Genomic DNA, 27118 nt, shown 5'->3' with positions numbered 1-27118 from the left:
TGGAAAATCTCATCAGAAAGCTATAAAATATTCTTCACATTGTGTGAGTCATAAGTCCTCAAAATGTTAGTAAGGTAACAGTTACGTGGGAAGTTAGAAATCTGAGGAGGAGATGGTGTGGATTTACCCAAGACAACAGAAGTTGTATCTGGCTTTGCTAATCAATGACTAGTCTGTAACGTGCTGGTTATCAGAAAGTTATAAGATGCGGTTCCTGAAATAACTAGAACCAAAACAAAATCCCTACAAGTGCCTCCTTAACTAGATGCTGTTACATACCTGCTTATCAGATACAGCTGCAGACAGGTCACATGAATTATTAAATGTTTTTAATTAAATTATTATAGCAATTAAAGTTTAGGCCCAGGAGGACATGCAGAACCTAAATACATTTACCACTTCTATGCCATGGTCTATAGGTATACTTGAAAAAGATTCAGGAGTTTCTAAATTAAACATCAAGAATCATTTGGGTTAACTATAGCCAAGTGCCTGAGGATTTGACTCTTGGAATCTACATTCTCGCTTGTGTATGTATTCAGTTTTGGCAGGGTGTGGCACTTTGAGATTCATCCTTGGCACTTTGACATTTTTAGAAAACGCTTAAAATATGCTCTTCTAAGAGTATACTTGTAATTGCTAACTATTAAAAGCCTAAAAATGGGATTGTATTCATTTTTAGCCACTCAATAGCATAGGATGCATGTCAACATTTCTTTTATTGGTAAAAATAAACCAATAGATCATTTTAATTACTAGCTTCAATGATTTCTGTAAACTGACATAGCAATATTTACGTCAGTGTCATTGACTTTAATCAAAACCATTGTGTGTCCAAAGGACAGTTGCAGAATGCTGCTCTGTATTCCCTCTTGCATGTATTAACAGAACAAGGGTCAATGTAATGTATGAAACTTCCTTTGAAGTCAGTTGATATATTTTTCTGTGTTCAGTGGATTGATTCCATGCTTATTCTGTGCTGTGTTCTAAAGTACCCTGAACCAACAACATACACTTCAATTTAGGCACAAATATGAAAATAATAGTTTTAATGTTTTTGAAGCTTTCTGAATTCTAGCCCATGCTAGATGGCTTTATGACTTTATATTCTCATTCAATAGCAAGGAACATTGTGAATTGACTGTTCTGCGCTTTTGTTATGGAGATTTTACTACTGGATTTCAACGAGGAAAATGCACCTCAGTGTTTTATATTTCTGGATGAAATCTGTGAATTGCACAGCCATGCTCAAGTTCTGTAAGCAAGACCAGTTGCAGAATGTTACTGGTTGAAGCAGCCCAAACTGGTCTAATGAGTTCTGCTCTTGGAAAGAGGAATCAGATGGTGCTGATGTTTTTTTTTCTTAGGTGCCCAATGGGAAATCAGATCAACACCTTACAGAGAAGAAAATGAAGTTACTTTGATATCAAATACGTCTTTTTAAAGATTGCTATCAGGCTTCAGAAATATTTAAATTTCCTTCTGGGATCAAACTTTTGTTTTCTTAAAGAAGTGAAGTTATGAGCAAGGGTTTTCTTTGACTGCACTGCTATGACTTATCGCCTACACTTATTTTAATAAGAGTCCTGCTGTTAGAACTTTTCCATACACTTCTCAACTGGTCTTAGATGCTATTTTCCCTGTCAGTATTATAACCTTGGAGAGAATATTCCCTTTGTTCTTTCTCAATGTACCGTAGAGAACCTGATATAATGGCTCAGAATTTTACTTGACAGGACTTGTGATGGCTGAAGAGATGAGAACGACATCCGGTTATAAAGCTCCAGAGCTCTATATTGTTATTTCACCGTTTCAAAAGAACCTTGCAGAGGCTGCGAGAGGATAAGGATTCATTTCTGGTGTAGTCTTGGTTCTTATCTTATGGAAGATGAAAAACACAAGGAATCAAATTTATTCTGAGAGTCATATTTTTAAGCAGATGGGTTAGTTGACATCCAGTTTCAGAAGCTCAGATTGGAGATTGGGTTTGGCATTTTTAGCATGTCTAAGCATTAATGCTTCACTTTAATTTGGACTGAAGTGTCTGGAACAGCCTTCTCTGCTGCCTTTGCATGATTAGGTGCATCACAGCTTCGTTCTGGGCTGGCCGAGTTGGGAAGGACAAATGACAAGGACAAAGCCATATAGAAAGATGCTAGAGGACTCCCTTGTGAATGCTTCCAAGCAGAGCTGGACAGTTTGAGATGCTACACGGTCCTGTAGCTGTGAATGATGCTCTTTTATGCCTGTAATGGCAAAAGCTTTTCTAAGCAATGGCTTTCACTATGTGTACTTTTATCTGATCTTTCCCCCAGAGCTCTGCAATGGCCATACTGATTAAAGGGGTCACAGGAGGAAGTGGTCCTGCAGAGCTGAACTTGGCACTTGTAAAACTCCCTAGAAATCTATGGACAACCTGGTATCAGTATTAGGCTTAGGTCTGCAGGGATTATGCTCCACTTTCTGCCCTCCTGCTCATCTGGGCTCACCTTCTGTAGCTCACCAGCTAAGGTACAACAAGGTGGTGCCAGCAGTCCGCTTCCCACTCCTTGGAGCCTGGTGCCTTTACTAATGCTGTCACCCTGTGATCTGATGTCTGAAGATGTGTGTGACTAAGATCTGGAGTTTCAAGTTATCCACGCACTCTGCACAAGACGGGCCTCAGGCTCAGAGCCTGGAAAACGCTTTCATACATGCTTTTCCTTCAGCCTGCTATACATCTTCATTTATAAAGAAAAAACCCGAAAACCCCATAACCCAGATTCTTGGGTCTTGTATGACCCAAACAGCATCTTTCCAAGCTGAAAACACTCTCAGCTGTGGGTTAACACTTTATCTTCATCCAAATTAGACAGATTGATGCTTCCTAAGTTCATGTAACTTAGTTTCCTGGCTAGCTGTTACAAGAGCTTTGGCCAAAGTGGTGATTGTTGCCTGAGAAAAGCATGTTTTTGGTTTGTTCCAGGGTTAACACTTAAAATCAGAAATTGTGCAAAATTTGCAATGAGGAGTAAGCTTTGTGCCAGAGTATTGACCTTTTTTCTTCCACATACTCAGATTAATGACCCTTATTAAAAAAAAAAAAAAAACAAAAGCATTATTTCAGGTTTGTTTATACTATAAAGTAAATGATAACTAAAAGTTGCTGCTTCAGCAAAACTATACAACTTTTGTTGCAAAGCTTGGTTTTGAATATGCCCTCTGGTCACTGCGCTGTTGCAGAGATGCTTTTCTCTGTAAAGCTGCTCCTGAAATAATTTGGGAGCACACCTTCAGGGAAACCATAACCTTAGTGTAACAAAGATTTCAGGGAATATATCGCACATTAAGTGGTGTCTGCTGTGACATGAAGCAGAAAAGAGTTCATATCCTAAGAATGCGAACTGAAAATGCATGACTGCTATTTACATGCTTACAAAATACTGGCTTGCAGTACAAAACACGGCCAGCCATTAGTGAACTGTATGTAAAATAAGTTTTGAAATCCAAGCAAGATCAGAAATGGGTATCTGATGGAAACTGAGGTTCTTGTTTCCTAGTTCTTGTGTGAAGTTACTAACTTCTCCCTGCTCCACATTACGAGTGTAAATGCCTGGTGAACAAAATGGTGGCCAGTTTTCCATCTGTACAAAAGGCAGCAGTGCTTTGAAAAGTGTGTGCATGCTGTCTTGGTAACAAGGTCAATGCCATAAAGTGTATTTTCTCCCTCTCATCTCTTTCTGGCATTCTGTCCACCTACATCAGTTCTTTCCACTGAGCTGAGTCATGGCCATGCAAACTCCTTTCCTAAAAAATGAGAAGTGAAATTCAGTTCCCTGGGAGCACCAAGGTGACTGAAAGTCTCAGAGGGACTGGCCTCAACCAGTTCCTATATCTTCTGAGCCTAGGCCTTGGTGGCAATACAAATTAATATTCTACGCCCACACATAGTTGAGTAGGCTGGACTTCAGCTCTGTTTTCACAAACTGCTAACTGATTTTACTGCAGGAAGCCTTACCTTTTTTCCAGTTTTCTGTGTTTTTCCTTTTGTTTTTTCCTTTCCTTTCTCTTTTTCTTTTTCTTCCTTTTGGGATTTTTTCTGCAGAGCCATCTCCTTTTTGGCAGCCAGTTCTGTGGCAACCTGAAAGAGATGAAAGAAACATGGACAGAATTTTCACATGCAAGGTGTTAGACGTGTCCTGCAAGAGTTAGGAACTAGTATGCATTTCTCCTGCCTTGGTTTCAGCTTTCCACTACCGGGGAAATTCAATATCCAATATGTTGCTTGGTATAGTCTTCCATGGCTAGGTTCTGACTAGACCTTTCCCCTCCGCTTGTCATTCAGATGGTGATGGGCAACTCCAGCAACTCCAAATACTCACCCTGTACTGTGAGGGGTACAGGAACAGAACTTACATGTCACTGCAGCACTTGCAACCATTTTAGAGGTGAGAAGGGAGTGGGAAAAAAAAAAAGCTCTGAATTGAACACACAAGTCTACAAATCTAGATTTCAGAAGATGTTTGGCATGGTGTGGAGAATTTCAGAGCAGCTAATCCATGACAGAGCGACCCCTTTCACTTATGCTGACAGCACTCCTACCTGCAAACGTTGATGGTGCTGACTCCTAGCATGTATTTGAGAAAGTGATTTCCATGTCCCAAACCACTATGGCTTTTATCGAGTAAGACCAATTCCTGAAACCACCCAGAAGCACGATATCCTAATGATATACAACTTTGAGCTCCCTCTGGACTTGCATTTGGATTATGAATGTGTCTTAGCATTTTTAAGGCAGATTGATATTATACAGATGGATTCTGAGAGATTGCCTTGAGGCATGTCTAATTTCAATATTTGGCTAAAGACTGAAATTGTTGCAGTGGATGAGAGACTGGATAGAGATATTGTGATGAACTCTGACAGATGTACACTGATAGTCCAGCATTTTTATCCCTGCAAGGTAGCAGTAGCTGATAACTGGATAGAGCTACTTCAGCTTAGTTCCTGTCCATTTATACATTACTATCTGAAAAGGCAGACAGGGAGATTTGCTTTTTCTATCATTTTTCTCGTTCCCAGACACCTTTCATTGTGTTCTCTTGTTCCAGAGATGAACTGTAAGGTCATCCACTGGTGAGTGTAAAACAATCTGTGGACACTGAAGCTTATTAATGAACCATTAATACTGGCAGTACTGTGAAAGTGTAGAAAACAGATTTCCAAGTTTAAGACAAGTGTTTCCTGTAACAGTAAAAATACTTGTTTTCTAAAAAATGCCTTTTAATGAATTAAAGATTGGGCAGTGGAAGCGAGGGGCGACAAGGGCTATATTTTGCAGTCAGTGAAATTTCATTACTGGATTTCCCCAAGCATTTCAGTACCTTACATTTAATTAAATATGGTAATTTAAACCCCAAGCACCGTTCAGTCATATCTTGCGGTGATAAGCAGTGAAGCATTTCATTCTCTTGGATAGATTAATAGATTGACTAGAGTTCAAAATAGGTTTTTAGCGTCCCAGCAGGCCTCTTGTATCCAAAACCAACAGAGCTACTCAGACTGTATCCTTTACTGTAGCACTAATACCCGGCCAGATATCCAACCTTGTCACCTCCACCTCCAACCTCTGCTCTGCCTGCCTGCTAACGAGTAGCTGTAACCACTTCCAGCATCCGAGGGGTGGGTTTATCCAGCAGGAGTCCTGTAAGCACGCATGTGATTAACAAAAGGTTTTAATTTTAGGCAGTGCTTCCAAGTTCTACTGGCAATGTTTTAAGTATATGCAGACTTTGATTGGAACAGTTTCTTTTTCATGTTTTTATACAGATGAATAAAAAGATGCTGAAAGGGGTTAGGTTCTGTTCTTATGAACAAAATATATACTGGGATGGAGTTGTTGAACTGCCCTTATCCTTCTGTCTTGCCTTCATCAGCTTTGTAGGGTGGAAAAACAAAGCTTGTGTTTACCATTTTCAGAACTGCTTGTGTGGGGTATGAGCAATGGTGTGAAGCCTTCTACTAACTGCTTAAGTAGGTAACAGCAAATGGTGCCTACAGTCAGTGCTGGGTGAAACGTATGGGAACACAAGAAGTCAAGTCCAGAACCATGCTCAGTGACTGAAGGCGAAGGTTGCATACGTGTAGGGCCTCTGTCCTAGGTGGTGGCATGGCCAGCATGTAAAGCCTGACTTTTCTGAAGTGTGCCTCTGCTTCCCAAAAGAGAATGATAGAGCAAATAGGATTTTTCCTTGTCTGCATCAGATAAACCTTCTCCCCTATGTTTCTTCGGTATGGCTTCTCCAGCTCTGCTTGCACTTTTGCTCTAAGCAGCTTCGTAATTGCAGAGGACTGGGAGGTGGGGTGAAGCTGGCTGTGTACCTAACCTTACATGGCTTGTATTCTTCTACACAGAACAATTTCCCCTCCAGCTACAAGAAGATGCCTGAAGAATCTGACAAAAGAACAGGAAAGAAAGGAAAGGACAAGCAAAGGTTAGTTTGAGAAACTAAGCAATTCACCTGCATTATAATACATTTTTTCCCCTGAAGAAAACTTCATAGTGGAAATAAAAGCAGATGTCTTCCTAAATTATTTCAGCCTGCCCTTTTCTTTGCGAGGTTCTCTCTTTTTGAAATGATGCTGAAAGCACTTTGAAAACTCTTAATGTTGGGGAAGGGAATGCACATCGGTGAGAGTGGATGAATTTTAGTCTCAATTTTTCCTAGTCTTGCTGTAGGAGCCCTGCAGACCTAGTGATGACTTTTATCCAGTAACTTTTTATTTCAAGGCTGAAAAGACATTTTCCTCTAAACTGGTCTTCCACAAAAGCCAAATTGACTTTCCTTTTTATACATCAGTTTAAGTGTTTCCAAACTTTTTCAGTGCAAATCCCCTTTTTTGGGAAAGACGGGCGACGAAACTGAGGGCAGCCAATGAATGGAAATGCCTGATGTCAGTGTATGAGCCAAGTATCCGAAAACCACTGGCTGCCAGTAGGACTCACTTATGTTCTGTGTTCCTCAGTCACAGAAAGCTTGGTGTTGGCTCAGGCAAGCAGACACTTGAAGTAAATGTTCCTCCTCAAGAATAATCCCTTCCCTCATTCCTTGAAAGAAGACCTCGTTTGAACCTTTTGCCTTTATTAGTGTTGTGGGCATAAAAGAAAAAAGCAGTGATAGAGTGAGTTTGGGAATTTTAGATCGCCAACTGTGGTGGGTGAGACAGCCTCAGAGCCTTGTAATTCTGGCTCTAAAGCCATTTTGAACAGAAACAATGTGCTCATAGTCTACTGTCTCTGGAGAGAATTTGTTCTCTTTGAGAATTAGCTCTTCAGGAAGAAGCTATTTTGATGTTTAAGGCAAAAATGTTTCTTCTCCAAGGAAACAAGACTGAGATGGGAAGAAATGCCATCCCATTGTCCCAGAGCAGCATCCCAAACATCACACATTTACATCACTTGTGCATAACGTACAGTATGCTGTAAATGTTCTCTACCTGTCACCTTCCCTCCAGCTTCAGGACACTTAATTAAAACAACTTCTACGAGCTGATTATTTCTATAAGGTGGTATTTTTTAGAGGTGGTATTTTTTAGCTTTGGGTGTGCACCTGCAAGTAAAGCTTAAGCTTTTAAAAAAAAAAATAAAAAATCCCAGGATTCTTGCAGGAATGAATTCAAAATGATGGGGAAGATTTTATAGTTATAGTGGATCTTGCAAAACCTTACAGTTGGATTTAATAGACTGTCTTGCATTTCAGTTCAGGATTGACACATGCTCTCCTTTTTTTTGCATCTGGCAGATGTTGCCCAAATGTAGCTTGACTCACCAGTTAAAAACTTGCTCGCTCTTTTGATCATTTTCTGGCAAACACTTCAAAATGTTAGTCTCCATTGAGTGTGTTTATGAAAAATCTGTTACCGTTGCTGGCTGTATTTTTTTTTTTTTCAGGGAAGGTGGGTGGTAGAGATGAAAACAGGGGTTGTTGATACTGCCTGGCTTTTAGGCACACGACCTAGCCTGCTGACTTCAGCCAACAGAGAAATAATCATGCTCAGGGGGCAGTGGAGAGCTGCTGAACCAGGAGCCAACCTGCCCAGTGGCTTTGTTGCAGTGCATCAATGTCTGGAGGTGAATACATCTGCCTGTTGTATAGTCTAACAGAGCCTAAGTACCTTTTTCTCCCTTCTGCGTGGTTAACTTTAATAATGATGGTATAAGACTTGGAGGTGCCCAGCCTCAGCTGATGGCACTGTTTAGCACTTGTGAAAATCCAGCCTGATAATTTCCTTTTAGACCTTTTAGACCATCCAAAATAGCGTGGAACACAGGAGAAAATGGTAAACGTAATTGTAGGCATTTATTCCGACTGCTGAAAAACTCACAGTTGGTGTATTTGCTGTCAAGATAAAAGTGTATTTGCAGAAGGCTGGATACTACAACGTGCAGCTCCACAGAGTCTCTTAAAGCCACCTCTGGCATTCTAAGGCTGTTTGATATACTCATTTGGAAGAAGATAATGCATTTAGGTGTGTGTATGTGAACATGGTGGTACTTGATTGCATAATATCACTTTACTGTCTCAACCCGGGAAATAGACAGGTTTATTAATTATTAACTACTGGGATCCCTTGCACTGACATTCACAATCAAACTGATTACTGGGATTCATGAGGACTTTTAGCTGCTGGTAATAATGAATGCTAATTAGTGGTATAGTGTTGCATGGAGTGCCAAATGAGGATTAGGAGCTTGTATCTGTAACAGCAGTTAATGCATACTCTTTCTTGCCCCTTTTCTGTGCTCCTGGATCAAATACTGAGATTATGTTGATGTGGAAATGACTTTGTGCTCCAAACAGCAATTGAATGTATAACCAAAATCTCAGCCTATTTTATTATAAGGTGCTTAATAGTGGAAGTGAGGGGGAGTTGGGAGAGGGGGAATGTGACTGCTAAGTGACAACTCTCTTGGCTTACTTTCACGGTGATGAGACTTAATGAACTACAGGAAGAGATCATAATTTTGTTGGGAGCAGTATAAGGGCAAAGCCAAAAATTGTCATATCTGATGATTATCTCTGGAGCAAAACATGAAAAACCATTAGGGATAGACATCTGGAACAGATGCAGGGAGATTACACCAAGTCTCAGAATCTTAAATTTCTCCTGAAAAGTGCATCAAGCAATAGAGAAATGCTTCTGTTTGGTTGAGACAGTACATATTTTTCTGACTAAATCGCCAAGTCCTTCGCATCTGGATGTCTTGGGCTTACCTTTTTGAAAGATATTTGTAAAATGTCATGAAAGCAGTTTGTGCAGAAGGCTAGCTACATTACAAAGTCAAGTAAGGTCAGAGTTGTCAAAAGATAAAGAAATATAGAATGTATAATAATGCAGCAATGGTTCGTGAAGTGATTAATTTGTATTTTATTTTCCCCAAAGTGTCTTTACCTAAGTCTTATAAAATGCTCACTTTTTAAATGCAGTTCTGTCCTGATTTTTCATGGAGTTTAACTTGAGAGTAACCAACCCATTCACAGAAGGTAATATATACAAGAGGTGAAATCTTTTGTCTCCCCTGAATTCAAGGGCAAAGCTCCCATTAACTTCAATGGGGCCAGGATTTCATTTATTATGTTGCCCAGTAGACCACAGTGAAACAAAACCAGTTGCCTTTGGGATTTTTAAAATGCAGGCTGACTCAGATGAACAAAAAATATTTTACTTTCCTGACATTCAGGTAGAAGCATGAACAAACTGAACTTTCTTTTGCCAACTACCTTGTGGATGCCTGTTAAGGGCATGTGAAATACATTCTGCTCTCAGTTGTGCTGGCTAAAAAGGGAGGAAAAAATGGCTCCAGGGATCTCTTCGAAATCAGATAACTGCTGGTGAAAATTTGCTGGGAAAATACATGCTCTTTTTTTTTTTTTTTCTTGCAGGTATTTTCCTTTATGCAGGGAAACCAGGCAGTAAAATGATCTCTCCAGGTTTTTGGATTCCTTTATTTTTTTATGCAAAGAGAAAGCAAATACCCAGGAACCACAGCAAAATAGCTGAAGGTGGAAATTCAAAGCTGGGAGTAAGATAGGGAAAATATATTTCTCCAGTATTTACTAACATACCTAGTTTTGCTCATTACAATTTCTTGTAATTTTTATTTTCTTTCTGAATTGTATTTATCCTTGTTTATAGCACGTCTAATTAGCATTGTGACCCCTGAAGCCTTCTCCAGCAACAAGCCCACACGTGCTGGGTGGCTTCCCTGCTGCTTAGAGCAGCCAACAAAGCCGCCTTGACACTGGCATGTGTTTCTACTTTAGAAGCTGAAAACTTAATGGACTGGTCTCCTTCGCTCTGTCTGGGACTGAACAACAGAGCGACTTAGATACAGAGGCTGGCAGGGTTGACCTTAGCACACTCTGAACTTGGCTAAAAGCAGGAGCATTCCCTGAGCTCAGTTTTAGTGAGGCACACAGAACTGTTTGTCGCAGTTTTCTTGTGTGTTTCTGTAAGCAAAGTAACTAATGGTTAGAGCACTGTGCTTTATGCTGGTCTGGTCTGTATTTATATCTCCCCAAACCATACCATAGATGCTGCTAGCATGCCCTAGAATTTTCTCTATGATTCCAAGAAGGAGTGAATCCAAAATATTGTTTTGTCATAGTTGTGTGAGATCATCGGTTGCAAGCAACTAATGAATAAAACAGTCTGTCTCAATAGAGGAACATTATTTTAAGGACCACAAAGGTCTGTCTTTCGTGGTTTAGTTTTCCTAGCCCACTAGTAGCTTGGTTCACTCATCATGCTTGGTTCACTCAGGGACCAAATCCTAGCCCTCTGTGCAGGGTTTCCTGTTTGTAAACTCCCTCAACAACCTCATCATCCTGTTAAGATCACTATGGAGGCTGGAAAAGGCTCCAAGTGCCAACTACTGCCTTCACTTCTTTGACTGGTCTTAATCACCTTCTCTGTGTGAGACCCAGATGATCAGAGGAAGAGATTATCAGCTACTTCTATTAGTCAGAGAAGCCAGAAGAGTGTTTTTTCTCAGGAAAAACAATTGAGATCATTACAAGAATACATAAGATAAGCCAAGATGATTCCTTCACTTGAATGTGTCCCTTGTTCAAACTCTCTTGGCAGTAAATCAAGGCCTAGGCCTGCCTGTGTAAGGAAACTCTTCTCTGCTCAAACTAAACAAATTGCTGTGCTGGTACTGAATGTAGATACATTGGAACCAATCTCTTGGTAGCTTTGGATGCGTGTTTAAACCAAAGCTTTTTAGATTAAAGTAAAACTTTGATATATATTTCCACTAGTGTCTAGCACCAGTCAAACTACATGGATTTTTGAACATTTGAGCAATTCTTTGTAGCTGAGCCCATTGCTCCCAGCTCCCTCACACATTTAGCTGTGTAATTTGTATAGCTGAGCACCTTCCAATGTGACTAAGTGGTTACATATCTTGAAAGGGAACAAATTTTGGTACCTGAGTTTTGTGGTTTACCCTGGAAGAAAAAAATATTTTCACTAGCAGCAAAAATCCCTTAATCATCAGGTACCCGAAGAACTAGAGGGCATTGTCATGCAAAATTGCAATTTAAATAAACAGACATGTTTTGTGGAGGTTCCTTCCCCAATCCCGTTAGCCTTTTGCATTAGAGGAGTGACAGTACCTGCTCTGGGGTTTTTTGAGAAAAAATAGTCGCTGAACCTCCTGCTTCTTTGGTAGGATAGTCAGGAAACCTGCCTATGATGTGCCTGCATGAGAAACAAGAGATGGAAAAGGAATTAAAATCCATAACTTTTCATGCAGTTAACAAAGATGTCAGGTGGTGGTGAAGCATACTATTCACTCTCCAGAAACAGAGTGCTGTACTGTTTCCTGTGTCAGTAGTTTTTTGTCCAGCAAATTCATTAAAAGAGCTACAAGCCCATTTCTCTTATGTGGTCTACCAAGCGCTGAATGTCCTTATGGAATTTCTTAGGACTGTGCATCACTTCATAGCTGAGAGGTTGCTTAAAATGCTTATATTTATAGCTCTGCTCTCTGCTTTCAACACCCAGCTTTATTAAAAAAAAATAATAAATTGATTTTTGATCTACAAATTCCAGATTGTATTTGTATGTGAGGATCTCCACCCCCAAAATTTCCAATGTACTTGCACAACTGGGCAGTGATAAAAGCTGGGGAGGTGACAGTGAGAGGCTTTGTGGTAGGATTTCACAGATGGGTATGGATAACATTGGTGTCTCCAGACCCTTCAGAAAGAGATAAAACATATAAAATTGAAACATATAAATAAAACATATAAATAATTACAGTCCAAAAGCCATTTATAGTGGTGAGAATTTTTCACTTCTTTCATATCTGTAGCTTTTTGGATCATATCAGTAAGAGTTTCTGTTTGGTAACATCAGGACAATCTTGTGTTCCAAAGAAAACTCTGACACATCAGAAAACTATCTGTGCTGCTGTCATATCAAATGGTAACATTTCTTCTAAATGAAACGAAATTTCCCTTGAGAAGAAAATAACTTGGGAACGTCGACATGATTCATAAAAATTGCTTTCATTTTTTTTAAAAAACTGGTACCTTAAGGGACTTTCCTCATCTACAGTTAAGCAGCACTCAATTTTGAGCTCAGACCCACGTGTATGGTTTGGATCCCTAGCTGGTATTAATGTAATACCAATTACAAAAGAATAAACAAACATTCATCTGTGTTTGTAAGCCCTGACTTGCATGTTCAACAATTACTAGTTGTGTATGCAAACAGATGTAAAACTTTGTTCCTTGCATTCCCAGAAACCAGTCTGCATCAACAAAGGGGTGGCATTGTTAGTGATTTTTTTTGAAAATCTAATAAGAATGGGCTTTTGGCTTCAAAAGACTGCATCATTTAGTTTATTTAATGTTAGATCATGTTTCTTTCTTTCTTTTTTTTTAAACAGGCAGAAAATAGCTCAATTTTGTTAAATGCAATTTTATTTTAAATGTTGCTACAAGTCTGGCTTACAGCAACAAAAAAATCTTAAAATCTGCTCTTAAGGCTGTTGCTATTTTACTAACACCAGCTGGGAGGAAGGAAAGACAATATGCACTGTGGGTGAAGAACCAGTTTGGAGTCCACCACCCACTGAATGTAGTATCAGTGCCAGCTTTCAGTATTTACTAGTGCTGCATTTGCTATTTGTGCTAGTTCTTCATTTTGAAATTATTTACAGCACTTGCAGACAAATATTTACCCTTTGGATATGTATGCTGAGTTTATATCTGAGTGCTGAACAAATTCTATCACTCTCCAATTTGGAAGCAAGTTGCAATTTGTCCATACCCTGTATTTTCTGTGTGATTTTTCTGCTCACGGTGCAGCAGTTTAGGATGACGTAGCTCATGTTTTTGTAGCAGCTACAGCAGGAGCTTACATTGCAAAATAGTTTGAGGTTAAGAGAAGGTAATGCCAATCTTTTGAAACAATTGCAGAAAAAAAGTGTCAGCTCTTTACTAACCAGTCAGCTGTTTGGGGACTGGATCTTTGGTTGAGGGCAATACAGAATAAGTTCCCATGGTCATCAGTGACCTGGGAGCAGACAGCTACTACACATTTCAGGCATGCTAATTCTTCAGGGACATCTGTTTTTTCTTTCTGGGCTTCACCCTTTCCTGTGTACTGTTGCCTAACATATCAATTGCTGCCCAACAGTCTCAGAGCATTGTTCTTGTCTCACTTTCCTATCAGACCTCTTGTGGACTTTACTCTTTCTCCTGTAGGTTTAAATGCCTACAACTTCATTCTTGTAATGCCTGGAAATGCCCATGCATGACCCTTACAACCAGATTCCTTTCTTTATGAAACCCGCAGAGTTTAACTCAGGGATTCAAAATCTGCCTGTAAAATGTGTATAGAAAAATCAGTAATTGATCTTCCTGGTCAGAAGTCCATTCTAAAGGCAATGAATCACAATTTTCTTTCCCCGTTCACTTTTTGGCAGCAATTTACTCAAAGCACCACCACGCTGGGTAGTTTCACGTACTTCTCGTAAGATTTTATTTCAGATTCAGCTGGGCCTAAAGTTACATTTTGCATAAGCTCACTTTACAATTGCTGATAATGGCAAAACATTAGGACAAAATAAGTGGACAACACACACTTTGTGAACAGCCAGGGATGTTCCTATATCCTTGTTCCATCAGATGCACTGCATGTTATATGGTGTAAGAAATTCCACCCAGCATGTTCCACATCGAAGAGGGAACAGCCCTTGAACTAGGAGGATCTTCCAAACATGTGGAATGACTTTTGAGGTTGCTTTATAGTAATAATTGTTCATGTAATGTTAAACTGTCCTCTCCTCTGGAAACATCCTAGAAACAATGAAGTATTCATGATCAGAGCCAGTTCTAAGGCAATAATACTGAAAGAAAACAGAAACAGATGATGTAGGAACTTGCTCCAAGCCCGAGCCTAGGATGTTGTTTTGTTCTGTGGAGCCAGGAGGGTGCAGTGTAGAGGTGGGCCGTACATCTGAAATCCTTGGTTCCATCTCTGGCATCAAAGGCACCACCACGCTCTGAACCAAAACTTGCAGAAGGTGGAGCTGCAGAGTTTCCCACAGTCAGCAACAAGCCTGAAAATCAACCTGGGGACTAGAGCAGCATTATACATGCACCTGAGTTGTTCGTGTACTCCAAAAACTGAGATGCAGCTACAGTCACTGTAAAACTTTAGCCCATTAGCGATCACTGGGTAAGATTCTCAGGCTGGTATTTGTTATTTAGATTGCTTTTTTAGTTGAGTGATAAAGAAAAGTCCCTGGCTGTGTTTCCTCCAATCTGCCTGATATTTATTTTTGGTGTTCATTAGTACCTTGACACTTCCTTTGCGTGCCAGTCACTATAGACAGATTAACCACAAAGTTCATAGACCCCGATGCTTTCGCTACACGTCACTGTAAAGAGAATAATATGTAAAAACTATGTAAAAACTAAAAACTGGTCAGAAAGTCTGGTTGCACGCTGAGGGGGAGTGGAGAATGTAGAAAGGTTAGGTACTGGAATGTGTGTGTGTACCTGAGAGGTATCCTACATGTCAGGAGCACCTGGTTCCAAGGCAAGTCAAAACTCAGTGAATCTGTTACTTGCTGTCTCAACGCTTGCAGGAAAATAATCTAATTGTGCTTTTCCAGCAACACATAAAAATGTGCAATTGCCAGAACTGGAAGACATGACTCTTATTTTCAACACGACTGCTTCAGTGGGAGGGTTGACAGTGTGTTAAGGACAACAAGCAAAAGCAGAAGCGAATTCTCTCGTAACCATCAGATTTCATATGAAGGATGCACTTCTAGTAAAACTGTCCAGCCAGCTGAGCAAACGAAATTTGTAAAGAGTACGACTGCTCGGTAGGACTGGAGTTGGTGGCTGCATAGAAGCAAACAAGGTGAGACTAAGGGGTAGGGCTGGGAAGAAACTTCCACGTTGTGAGACAGAGTTCATGGTAGGCAAAATATCTTTCTTTGGGTCAGAGCCACTGCTTTAATGGAACTAATAATTGTATCTGCTGCAGAGGACATTGCTGAAGGACTGTGGAGAAGGGACCTTTTGAAATCGTGGTATGTGAGAAATCTATTATTTTTCTGGAGAGCCTAGAAATCCTTTCAAAGGGAGCATAGTATGGGTTTGGTAAGCAGCTTTACAGAGAAGCTATCTCATTGGAATAAGTGGGAGCCTTAAATCTAAATCAGAACAGCTCAACTGGACAAATAAGCAGGGATGAACAGAGATGCAGGAGTGAAGAGACAGTCTTCCACTCCTAGCTAAGTAAGAAAAGGATCTAATGAGATTCTCGCATTGTTACTCTAGCTACGTTCTGTTCTCCTCTCTGGTTCACTGTTACTGCTCGCCCCTTTTCCAAACTTATCCTTCATATTATAACTTAGATCTGTCAAAGGTAATTGAAAAAGAATGATCTTTTATGGTCTGCAATGTAAACTTTTGTCTCTGGTCATGTAGCATAGACTTCTGGCACTTTGGGGCTCAAATTTGTTTTAGCGTACAAGCCACATACGAGTCTGGGTTTTAATGAGGTTCGAATGGTTCTTTAATGTCTCCAAATCACCACCAGACGTGGTATGAGTCAGTGTGATTGGCAGCCTACTGCAAGTCTCTGCTTGGCACTGAATGCTCCAATATCTTAATTCCAACTTGTAAAATAAATCCATTGTCTGAACAATGTCCATGCGCTGCGCTCGTCTCATCTGGTGCTTCCTCCTCTTCTCGTTTCAGGAGCATCACCAGAGAACCAGAATTTTTCCTTACGTGTTTTCTCTCTAAGCCACATTGCTCAGGGATGGTTATAGTTAAGGCTAAATATGGCTGATTTATGAGAACATACTGTTGATTTAAACATTTTGCCTGGTAATAGACTCAACAAGTTACTACCTACTCTGCTCTCTGGCAAGATTTTACATGTGTTATTCTTTCTTTTTGGCTGTCACTTCTCTAGCTAATTGCATAAAAGGCCTTGTCACGAAAATAAAAAATTCTTGTTTGGAGAAAAAGGAGTGTTTAACTCTTTTCAGGTTAAGAAAGGATGTGGGCTGTGCACAGAGGAGAAGGCATGACTGATGGCTGTATGTTCTAGGCAGAGGAACACCAGAGTGTTCTGCACAGAAAAGAAACAAAGACAAAGGGTGGGGAGAGCCTTGTAAAGAAATAAACCCCTCTTTGTTTTGTAATTTTTGCCTGTTCCTGTAATCCAACCTGATATGGGTTCTCTCAAACTGCTTAAACAGCAGTGTTATTTTATTTTAGGTGTCTTTGCTCCAGCATTTTCTTTCCTTGTGTGTGCTTTCTTTAGCTCTTTGAAAAATCACTTCAAGATAAATTTAACCTAAACAAATATCAAATTACTCATAAAGCAAGATTGATTTCCACAGGCTCCTTGTCATCTTTAATGGGTTTGGACACACGTATTACAACCAGACATATTACAACTGATGCTTTACCTATGGTCCTGATCCTCCAAGCATTAGCTTGGATGTGTGGTCGTTATGCATGGATGTAAGTCGGTGGGGAGATTTGCAGGGAGAAGTGCTTGGAGGATTGGAACCTTTATTGTTCTGGCTAAATATTTGGTTTCAAGTTTAAGATCAAGTGTTGAGGCCAACAACATGCAAGAAGAAACATTCCCATGGAGAAGCGGGTGTGAAAGGTTTTGGGGGAAAGGTGATATCTCTTATTGCAGTAACTATCACAATTGAAAACAATAGATTGTCTTTTGGGGGTACCCAATGCCTTCCTTAGATCTGAAATGGCAGAACTGAGCTTCAAAGCCAAGTAAGAGTTGGGAACAGTCATTGCAGGGGACAGGCTTAAGTGTGGAATGTGGTAATCCTCTGTGATAGTTTTATTACACGTAGTATTAGTGGCCAGGAAAGGTAGACCTTTGGCTGACCCAGTACAGTTGTTCTTAAGCTTCTTGAGTTCCCAATGAACAGTTCCTAAAATGAAATAGTCTCTTCTGCTTTGTCATGAAGTTATTTTATCTGTTCAAGAATCCTCCTGGTCTTTTAAGGATAGCAATATGTAGTTAGTGTACTAGGAAAAAGGGGAATCTCTGCTCCCTTTCAGACAGGCCTGGCCAGTCTGAAGTCACACTTTTGGCTATCCTGCTGTAAACCATGCTGGGAAAAGGATGGAAAAGGGATTTTTGACCTATTGGTAACTTCAAAATTCTGACAAAAAATGTTCCTGGTTTAAAATAGCAGTAGGTTTTCTCCTTGAAATTAATCAGAAACACGGGAAGGTGGTGCTACAAGTTACTGCTCTGTTTTTGAATGGAAAAAAAAGGCAATGTGGGCAAGAATAATGCCAACAAGAAACAAAGTTTTATCACTTTCAAGATTTCAGTTTAAATTAAAAAAAAAAAAAAAGGCAATATCAGCACTCACAATGTTTCGGTGCTGCTGATTTTGCATGTCCCTTCCTACCCCGCCCCCCAAGATTGCCAAAAAATTTCTTGGAGCTCAAATCTGAATTAACTCAGGACTGGGAGTTGGTCACAACCTGACCTAAGTAACTGAACTTGTTTGCAAGATTTAATAACATCTAACCCATACCGAAAGCTTAGATAAACCTACAGAAGTTGAATATTAAATTTCTGCCACCATGCCACAGAAATGGAAATAAAACTAAAGTGATGAGAAAGCAGATTCCTATGAAGATATTCAGTTTTTCTGGCTTGACTCCTGCAATGTAGAATGGTCTTGGGCAGAGCTGCCGGTAAGCCTGGTGTGAGGCTCTCTGCAGTAACACTGAAAGCATCTCCGGGTGGACCCAAGGACACCGGGATCCCATCACCACCCTTGGAGGGAAGAGTTTCTGGGCAAGGAGCAGGGCACATCATGGTTGTCACACAGCAGCCCAGCCTGCAGCACTTCTACTGCTGTTGGCCTTGCCAGGCCTATCTGTATCTGCCTTATTAGTGAGTAATTCATTAAATTGAGTGTACATGCTTGTGTTGGGGCATAACTTGATTATCAAGTTCTGGCCCTATAGAACCAGAAATCCTGTTTTGCTTCTCTGAAACCTACAGGAGAAAGTATTATGGAACCTGTGTTACTGACAGGATACTAAGAACACATAAAGCTAGTCTAAAAGCAAAATAAAAACCTGATCTATCTGATTTAACCTGCACTAATAACCAGAATGACTTCATGTTAGGTCTAGAAATAGAGTATGGTGAATCGTGTCTGCTGGAATTACCTGCAGGTACTGACATCCAACACTGCACTCATTATTTGTTTTCTATAACGTTTACACTTTTTTAAGTTACTGTCATTCTATTTTGGACTTTTTAATGACCCATTATTTACTGGAGCCATGAAGCGGGCTGTCTTCCACACTGGGCTGTCTCATAAAGTGAAGGGCTGCTCACCAGCTTCCACAGACAGACTGTCCTTAGGCTTATTTCCAGCGTAAGCTTCCTGTTGACTGTCTACAGCCTTTTGAAGAATGCAGCTCTGTCAACCAGGCTGTAATGAGGCTGCATTGAGCAATCCTTATGCAGAGGAAGCTCCCCTCAGGGCCTAGCACCACGTCTGGGGGACTTGGCTGCTGGAGTAATGAGTATGCTGGAGCTCAAAAGTCTCATTAAACTCTCATCTGTTTTGATTTTCTTACATCTTTCCTTTCTTTTCAGAGTGAGGTCAAAAATACAGAAGCTGACTCAAAGAAATGCCAGGTCAAATTCCCCTTGCGTTTACTGAATTCCTTACCTTTGGTCAGCTTATCCTGCCTTCCCAGAATGTCAAATCCTGACTCAAATTGGCAATATTTGTTGTGCTTAGTATTAAACTTAAGAGACTGAAACAATTATGGCCAGTTTTAAGCAAGATTACTTTAACTCAGACTAGAAGCTTTGCAAGAATAGCTTTTCTGCAGAGTCAGCCAGAGGGAGTCAACAGTTCTTTATTAACACAATATGAATTCTGTAAAGAGGAAAATAAAGCATGCAATTTCGTAGCAAGGCCAGCCAAGAAAAATAGCTTACCCTCCAACATCACCAAGTCACTTGGGAAGTGGAGTGAAATGGAGTGTGCTGAACATTTTCTCTTATCGGATTTGTTTATGAAATATTTGAGCGATCACTTTTGCTCCTAGAAGTCAAGGTGTCAGAAGCAAAAAAAAAAAACAACACATCTCTTTTGGAGGAGAAAGAAGGTGCAGGCTGGGCATGACTGCTTTGTGTTGTTTTGCCATGGCCCTTCACTGACCTGTGCTTTAACCTGATGGCGTTGCTGTGGTGAGGGTGCCCTGGACAGGTCGCCCATCTGGAAAAGTGCTGCTGACACTTGTGCTGTGTTGGCTCTCTCTGGACTTTGCCCTCTTTGTTCTGTGATGTTTTGGCATGTGCTGTATTTCTTCTGCCACCACCTGACTGCAAAAGGTACTTGAGGTATTTCAAGGGTATTACAGGTATTAGCTGATTAAAAACTCTCAAATGCCTCTGCTCTGCCTCAACCTTTTGTTCATATGCTGGATGGAGAGTTGTGTGCGTGCATAATAAATTCAACACACTTGGGGCATGTCAAACTCCCTGCACGCACTGTTCAGCATATGCATCCTTTATGTCTGTCTGGGAAATTAGGGACCGATAGCTTGAAAACGAACAGAGAATCTTTGTGCTTTGATCTGTCCTTATTTAAATACTCAAATACAGCACAGCGTATAAGCATAATAGTTAACCTTGTGTGTCAGTGGTTAAAACAACCCAGCCTACCAGAGGCAAGGTCTAAAACAATGTGATTTTTATCTGGTTTATAACTGCTTGCATAATTTTACTGTGGAGTGAAGATGGGTAAATCTGAGGTGATGGTGAAAGCAGCATCAGATGTATTTCAGCAGTTAATTTCCTTCTTGTGAGGAGCTCTAAGTCTGCCTTACTTCTATGGCATCAGTGCAGAAATACAGTTCAGTCTGACATAACTGGCAGCATTTTTCACCTCCCTGTATTAAAATGATCTGCATGTGCATGCTGTCTTATCCAACCACTATATCAGAGCTGTCCTATTCAAGGATCCTTGTGCCTCTGACCTGCTGCACGTCCATGACTTGTCTTTAAGCGTTTGTAAAGGACAATGTGTAATCAGCATCTGTCAGGCATCACATTACTGCTTGAGAGAGTGGCTTGCAACTTCATTTAAGATCAATATCGCAGTGTTGTGCAAATGGCACTACTTGTAGCTAAGATGACGCTTGCTTCAAAAGCACTTGTGATGGGGAAGAACTTAGTGGGGAATGAGAAGTTGAAAATGTGGCATGATGTATTCTTAAGTTAAGAAAGCAACCAAATGCCATGCTCTGAGATTTTCTGCTGCTAACATTCTTGTTCACTTCGAGAGATCCAGTTCTCTGTGGTTTCCATGAGTGTTTAAATGAACTCTTTAATGATAAATCTGAGGCAATTTCATGCGTATGAAAGCAGTCACAGTGCATGATTTTCAGTGTTCATCCCAATTGGCTTGAGCAGCCTTATTTGAATAAATCACAATCAGGTATACACAGAACATAAAAAGGGGAAAAACCTGAGACTGATCTTGAAGAATATTGCTGAGAAAATGTATACAAAGTTAGAGATGTTTAAACATGCCTGGTCTTCAAAGGCTCCTGGTCAATACTAACAACCTAATAGTTCAGTACCAACAAAAATCACTTAGAATCTCTGCATTGGCAATTTAAAAGCAGGTGGGAAAAAAAAAAAAGGAGAAACATTCTAGATGAGCTCAATTAGAAACTAGTCTCAGGCTGGTACTAAGAGCATCCATTTATCAAAGGTGTTAATTGAAAAACTTAGTCACCTTTGCAGTCCAAGAAACACACTGGGATACCTGGAGATGCCAAGCTCATTAACCCTCACCTTTTAGTTATGTGAAAGAAAAATTGGAGTGGTGTGTATGTATACATAGATAGATAGATTTTTGTTTACTTGTTTTCTGCATCTCTCTGGTGTATATTCTGTCATCTCCTGAAATTGGCTGATAATGGGGGCAATCTTAAAGACTGATTAAGAATTGAATTCTTAATTCAATTCTGAGTCCTTTTGCAGGACTCAGGCATTGCCTCTCCAAATGAATTCTTTTGCACGTGCTACTCTCAGTGGAATACACTCAAATTTAAACAATTATAAGCACAAAATGTAGCTTTTTTATTATTCTTCATTTATGTTGTGGCCTGATAACTTGTTTTTTAAATGTTTCTTTGGTACACAGGGCAGGTGCTGCAGAGAGTTGCTGGCAATGGGGCAGGAAGGGACAGACAGCTGACCAGAGGTCTAGGGGCTGTCCTCTGGGAATGTGGAGCTGGACCTGCAGCCCACTCGTGGCAAAAGCAGAGCGCCCAAACATCGGTAACATCCTTCTTCCCAAGTGGTGTAACAGGTAAGGAAGTGTGGGAAGCGCAATCTGAGAAGAAAGGCTGAAACTTCAAGGGCAAGTTGCTTATTCACTTGCTAACCCTAGAGGTGTGTATTTTTCTTCCCCCCTCTTTCTTCTTTTTTTTCTCCTTTTTTTTTTTTTAAATAGTGGAGATCTAAATGTATTGCTTTATGGGCCTATACAGAGGATCAGTTCTTTGGAATGGCCTTATTGTAGGAAAGCAGAGCTCACGAGGGGAGGAATGTAAAAATTAGGTTTGGACAGGAATGAAATACAGGCGTATATGTGGGAGAGGCTACAATCAGCTTCTCCCACCTTCACTCCCACCAGTTCACAGGCCTCCCACAACTGCAAACCTTGCAATACACAAAGAATAAAAGCCCATGTTATACATGATTTCCCAGAAGAGGATGACAGCGAAATGATATGTTGGGCATAGTGTTACCCTCTCTGTGGCAGTCACGAGAGCTGAGCCCGTGATGGGAAGCACATGTATGCAATACGGAAGATGGCAGAGCTCCGGCTCTGGAATTTGCTCCCTTGGAGCAATTGTATTTTGTCTTGGAATACTTTGAGGACTCCTGCAGCTACAGAGACTGCAGGCTTTAATTCACGGCCACACTTTAAACCAATATCTTCAAAATTACTTGCTGGATTAGATGCTTTCCAGAAAAATCTGCAGGAAAGAGCCAGTCTCCCTATGTGATGGGGAGCACAAAACAAGAAAGTAAATTTCCTTTCCAAGCCACCACAGGATTAATGTGTCAGTAAGACAATCTAAGAGGAGGGGGGAGTGTTTGAACAGATTTTAGTTAGGAGTGATGCAGTTTCTTGGTATTATATAAATATCTCTGTAAGTACTGAAGTCTTTTATGTAAGTACTGAGTACGTCTTTTATGCAAGTATTGAGCTCTTTTATGGTTCTGTGCTCTTTGCCCAAGTGAAACAAGTTTCTATTCGGTCAGGCATCACACTGAATGGGACTATGCTGAAATCGTTATTTTTTATGAGCAGAGCCTAACAAGAACCAGCAAGCCCCTTACATGCAGTGTAAAATCTCTCTGCCTAGGATGATAACTCCTAATACTACAACTGCGTAAGTCCTGAGGATGCCTGACACAGCAGACAAAACATAGTTTGTGATCCTAATAGCTGGGCGTGTTTAAAGTAAATTACTATAAATAATTAGATTTTCTGTTGCATCTGCACAGGGCTGAAACACGGCATGACTTAAAAGCCCTGGACTCTGACCTAGATAATAAAACCAACCTGATTGATGGAGTCTGACTAATCTCCCCCATGCTGAAATTCTCAGTAAAACTGAAACACATTGATTCTGGAAGGAGTGGATGAGACTCAGGTTTCAGGCAAGTTCTTGTTCCACCCTCAGAAATACTATCTCAAAACCTTTGTGGTGTTAAGTCAGGATTCGATCCGAGTAGAGGATTTGGATGGACCAACTTTAACGCTAAGTTTGCACTGGGGAGGATTTACCTAGGTGCTTGCCAAACCTTGCAGCACACTGCTCATCTAGCAAATGTGCAGTTTGGTGCTCCAAAGGGAAATATGCAAAGTGCTCAAAGGAGAAAAGATGTCTCGCCTCACCTGCCCTTGGCACCCTTACCAGGGTGCAATATTACCCAGGTAATATTGCTGTCACCCGGAGCCTGTACTGGCTATTTCATTATAGAGACCTGGAGGCTGATGAGATAACCTGCTTCTTCCACCCTGCTGCCCACATCTCCCTTTGCTTAACCCTATGGGAATTTGAATTATGCCCCATATTGAAGGGCATAGGTGTGAAACCCTAGTGGTATCTTATGGCAGCTGAGCTTGAGTCTAATTGTGTATTTTGACATTTGGCTTGAAAAACAGATGAGCTAAGGTACAGGTGAAGAAGGGCAAGGAGGAATGAGACCAGGATGGAAGCTGTCTCAGCAGTGTGGTAGATGTTACACTGATTTCCAGTGGAAGCCTGGATTTTCTGTGCTAGACGATGCAAGTCCCTTGTATGTGGGATTCACTTGAAATTCAGCACTTAAGTAACTTGTCAGCAGCTTGTTAAATAAACACGCTGGCATATTGAAACCGCAATGGCCTGATTCAGCCTTATATTCCATCAGACACACTGCTGCTACAGTCCCCCGTATGTAAACTCCGAAAAACCCACTGTCAGTGAAAACAGTGAAAGGACTGTATTTCAGAACTAAATATATCCCTCTTATCCCGTGAGAAAGTATAACAGGCTGTCATTCACAGCCGTATTCCCAACCATAACTCGCATGCCTTCATCCTCTCCATAGTCAAATCAGACTTCCTGGCTGTAGACAATCGAGTCTTTTTTTTATACATCCACCTGAGCTTGCTTGGTGGCATACACGTCTGGGCACAGCTCTTGTCTTTCCATTGGACATGCTTCATATTTTCCATCAGTCTTTGGTTCTAACTGTCCCTGTTTTTCAAATTGGTAGCTTAGGGTATTTTTTCCCCCAGTTATATGCCTCCTTCATCCCTCCTTTTCTGATTCTGCCTCTCTAGCTCCTTGTGAATGTTTCTGCTACCCTTTTGCTCTGCTTCTTGTGTCAGTCCATGCCACGTTTCTTTTTTCCCCACTTGCTTCCTTTCTTCTTTGCATTCTATAGAGCCAAGGCTGAAAATGTCTTTTCTACCTCCTTTGCTTGCTTTTCCAAAGAGATCTTTCTGTGGAGCAAGGGCTGTAGTTTGGGAACCACTGCTCTGTGCTTCCTGTTCATTTTTATTCGCCTTACTTCTAAGCTTTTCCTTACTCTTTCTTTTCCCAGAATATCTTTTAAACACCTCTCCTCTGCCAGCCACTGACTCCCCAGTACCTCTCTGTCCTTCCACCAGGCACCAGTGGGACTCCTGATGCTTTTTTCTCTGCCTGCTCCTTGTTCCTGTATCCCAGCATATCTTCATTCACTCGGCAGGAAAGGGGGAAGTGGGAGAATTGGTTCCTCCACCTGCTCTGTATTAACTTGCTGGAGAAGATACCTCTCTGTGGTAGAGAGAGAAGTGAAAAATCTGCTGGGCTGGGTCCCTTCCTCTTCCCCTCGGAATTTACTCCCTTCTTCCTTTCTTATTGATTAGGACTGTGCTGTGCTGCTCAAACAAAGAATAGATCAGACTGCAGAGCAGACCCATCTGCGCCAAGCATGGTAGGTATTGAGATGGATTACTGAAACAGAAACCAGCTCTGAGATGAAAATCAGGCCCCAGATACCACTGTTAAATACTCCATTTGTCCCTGCCTTCAGAAATCCTGTCTGCTGCATGGGGACCCTGCCTGAGAAAGGCATACAGAAAATGCAGTGTGGGAGAACTGCGACCTAACGCACCCATTGTGCAGGGCACTACTGCAGCATTTCCCAGAAAAAAGCCCGATCCAACCTTTAAAACATGTGGAGCTGTATTATAATAAGCTGCTGGCAAGTGCAAGCCCTGAACCTTACTGGTGTTTGTGTCTGTGTGAGTATCTATGACAACAAATAAATCTGCTGTTCGGGAAGTGTCCTTGAGAATATCAGTGGGAGGTTGTTGCATTATGTCGGCAACACTTAGCGTTTTCAAGCTTTTAATTCCCAAGTATTACTGTAGATGGCTATGAGTACTTTAGGAAAATGAGCTAATTAGTTACAAGATTTTTCTTCTTGCTTGCGAATGGGACCAACTCAGAGTAATGCTATTTACTTTAGCCGATTCCAGACTTTTGGACGTATAAAGGAATGAATATTTTTAGGAGCTTTAATGCTAAGCAGGAGGTTTAAACTCAAGGTCAAGGGACCCTGGATATCTGTGAGTCCTTTTCAGCCATTTAAGGAAGGTAGGAAGGGAAGCTAACCTAAATTTGTTATAATGGTCAGTTTTGCCTCTGTAGTGCTACAAATCCAAAAGTAGAAAGTGAGTGAAGCCAGGAATTCAGCCTGCAGAATAGTGCTCGGGATGGGTGTATCTGTAAGAACTGGGCTGGAAGTGACTGGCATGACAGGTCAAAGAGCAGCCTGCCCTTGGACTAACGCTGTGGTTTTGGTCCTTCAGTTTTCCCTTGCTGAACAGCAGCTGTGACACCCAGTACACATACTGAGACTTACTGCTTTGGTCTTGCTCGCTGCATCCATTTTGCTCCTGTTTGTCACTGTGCTGTTAGGAACGAGAGCAAGAATACAAGAGGCATCCCCTGCCTGTGAGCAGAACCATACCCCTGGCTGCCTCCAGACTGTGCTGCCTAACCTCCTGAAACTGGGCCTGTAATTGGGAGGCTAGAGTCCCCTGTAAAATATTTGGAAGAATTATGCACCAAAAACATGATTCTGAGAGCCAAATCATAGGCAGCACTGGGTGGAGGAATGTGCTGTAAAACCTGCTTCCTCTCTCGTCTATCGGTGCCTTCTCTGGGGCTTCGTGGCGGGTGTCTCTTGTGTCGCTGTCTGGCTTGAAGCACTCCTAGCTCGAGCATCTGCCTGCTCTTGCTCTTGTCCCCCTTGTGTTCTACCCTCTGATGATTAACCTTCTCCAGGCTCTCATCTTGTGTTGACAGCCAGACCCATTTTCCAGTTCTGGCGTTAGCATGTCCCCACTGTCACTGCCTGGCACCATCCATTACAAAGCTCAGTTTCTCAGCTGATTTTTCAAACTTTTGACAATTTGGGCTGAAAGTTTAGATGCTGAACATCCAACTTACAAATATAGCTCTGAAAATACCATCCCAAATGATTCAGGTTTTTCCAGGAAGGAGACTAGCAGCAGACGCCATTTTGTCAATGCTAAAAATGCAAATATCTAATTGGACCTATCCTTTTGATCTCATGATGTAGGACCAACCTGTAGCTGCAACCATCTGGAACAGATATATCTTTGCTGTCCCTGTAAAAATCCTACCTCCACAGGCTGAGTCTCTAAAAAATTTTGCCTACAGTCTATAGTCACCAGAGTGTTTAGAGCTTTACAGTTGAAAACTGCAGAGGCAGAAACTGGGATTGTGAGATGGGATGGTGAAACACAGAATAGTTTGGGTTGGAAGAGACCTTAAAGCCCACCCTGTGCCACCCCGGCCATGGGCACGACCCCTGCCACCAGCCCAGGATGCCCCCCCACCCCATCCAGCCTGGCCTTGGGCACTACCAGGGATGGGGCACCCACAGCTCCTCTGGGCAGCCTGGGACAGGGCCTCACTGC

General features: G+C 41.2%; 1 protein-coding gene and 1 long non-coding RNA gene across 4 annotated transcripts in view; one reads left to right on the top strand and one right to left on the bottom strand.

Annotated features, from left to right (window-relative positions):
* The window catches only part of LOC121071981, a 33321-nt gene extending 7122 nt beyond the window's left edge, over positions 1-26199 (top strand). Inside the window, exons 2-5 of the long non-coding RNA XR_005820910.1 lie at positions 6394-6473; positions 21761-21928; positions 25034-25101; positions 25201-26199. This is a non-coding gene — a long non-coding RNA (uncharacterized LOC121071981). The remainder of the gene's footprint in view (positions 1-6393; positions 6474-21760; positions 21929-25033; positions 25102-25200) is intronic.
* Positions 1-27118, bottom strand: part of IQCA1 (IQ motif containing with AAA domain 1) — a 105057-nt gene that overhangs the window by 41724 nt on the left and 36215 nt on the right. For all 3 annotated transcript variants that reach the window (XM_040560940.1, XM_040560941.1, XM_040560942.1), the window contains exons 7-8: positions 11661-11745; positions 3998-4120 (exon numbers count right to left, since the gene is read on the bottom strand). In XM_040560940.1, coding sequence (XP_040416874.1) covers positions 3998-4120; positions 11661-11745 — 208 coding nt within the window. The remainder of the gene's footprint in view (positions 1-3997; positions 4121-11660; positions 11746-27118) is intronic.

The sequence above is a fragment of the Cygnus olor genome, chromosome 6 (assembly GCF_009769625.2).
Source record: "Cygnus olor isolate bCygOlo1 chromosome 6, bCygOlo1.pri.v2, whole genome shotgun sequence".
NCBI classification, from domain to species: Eukaryota; Metazoa; Chordata; class Aves; order Anseriformes; family Anatidae; genus Cygnus; species Cygnus olor.
The sequence above is the reverse complement of the archived record's forward strand: the minus strand, read 5'-3'. Positions and strand labels throughout refer to the sequence as shown.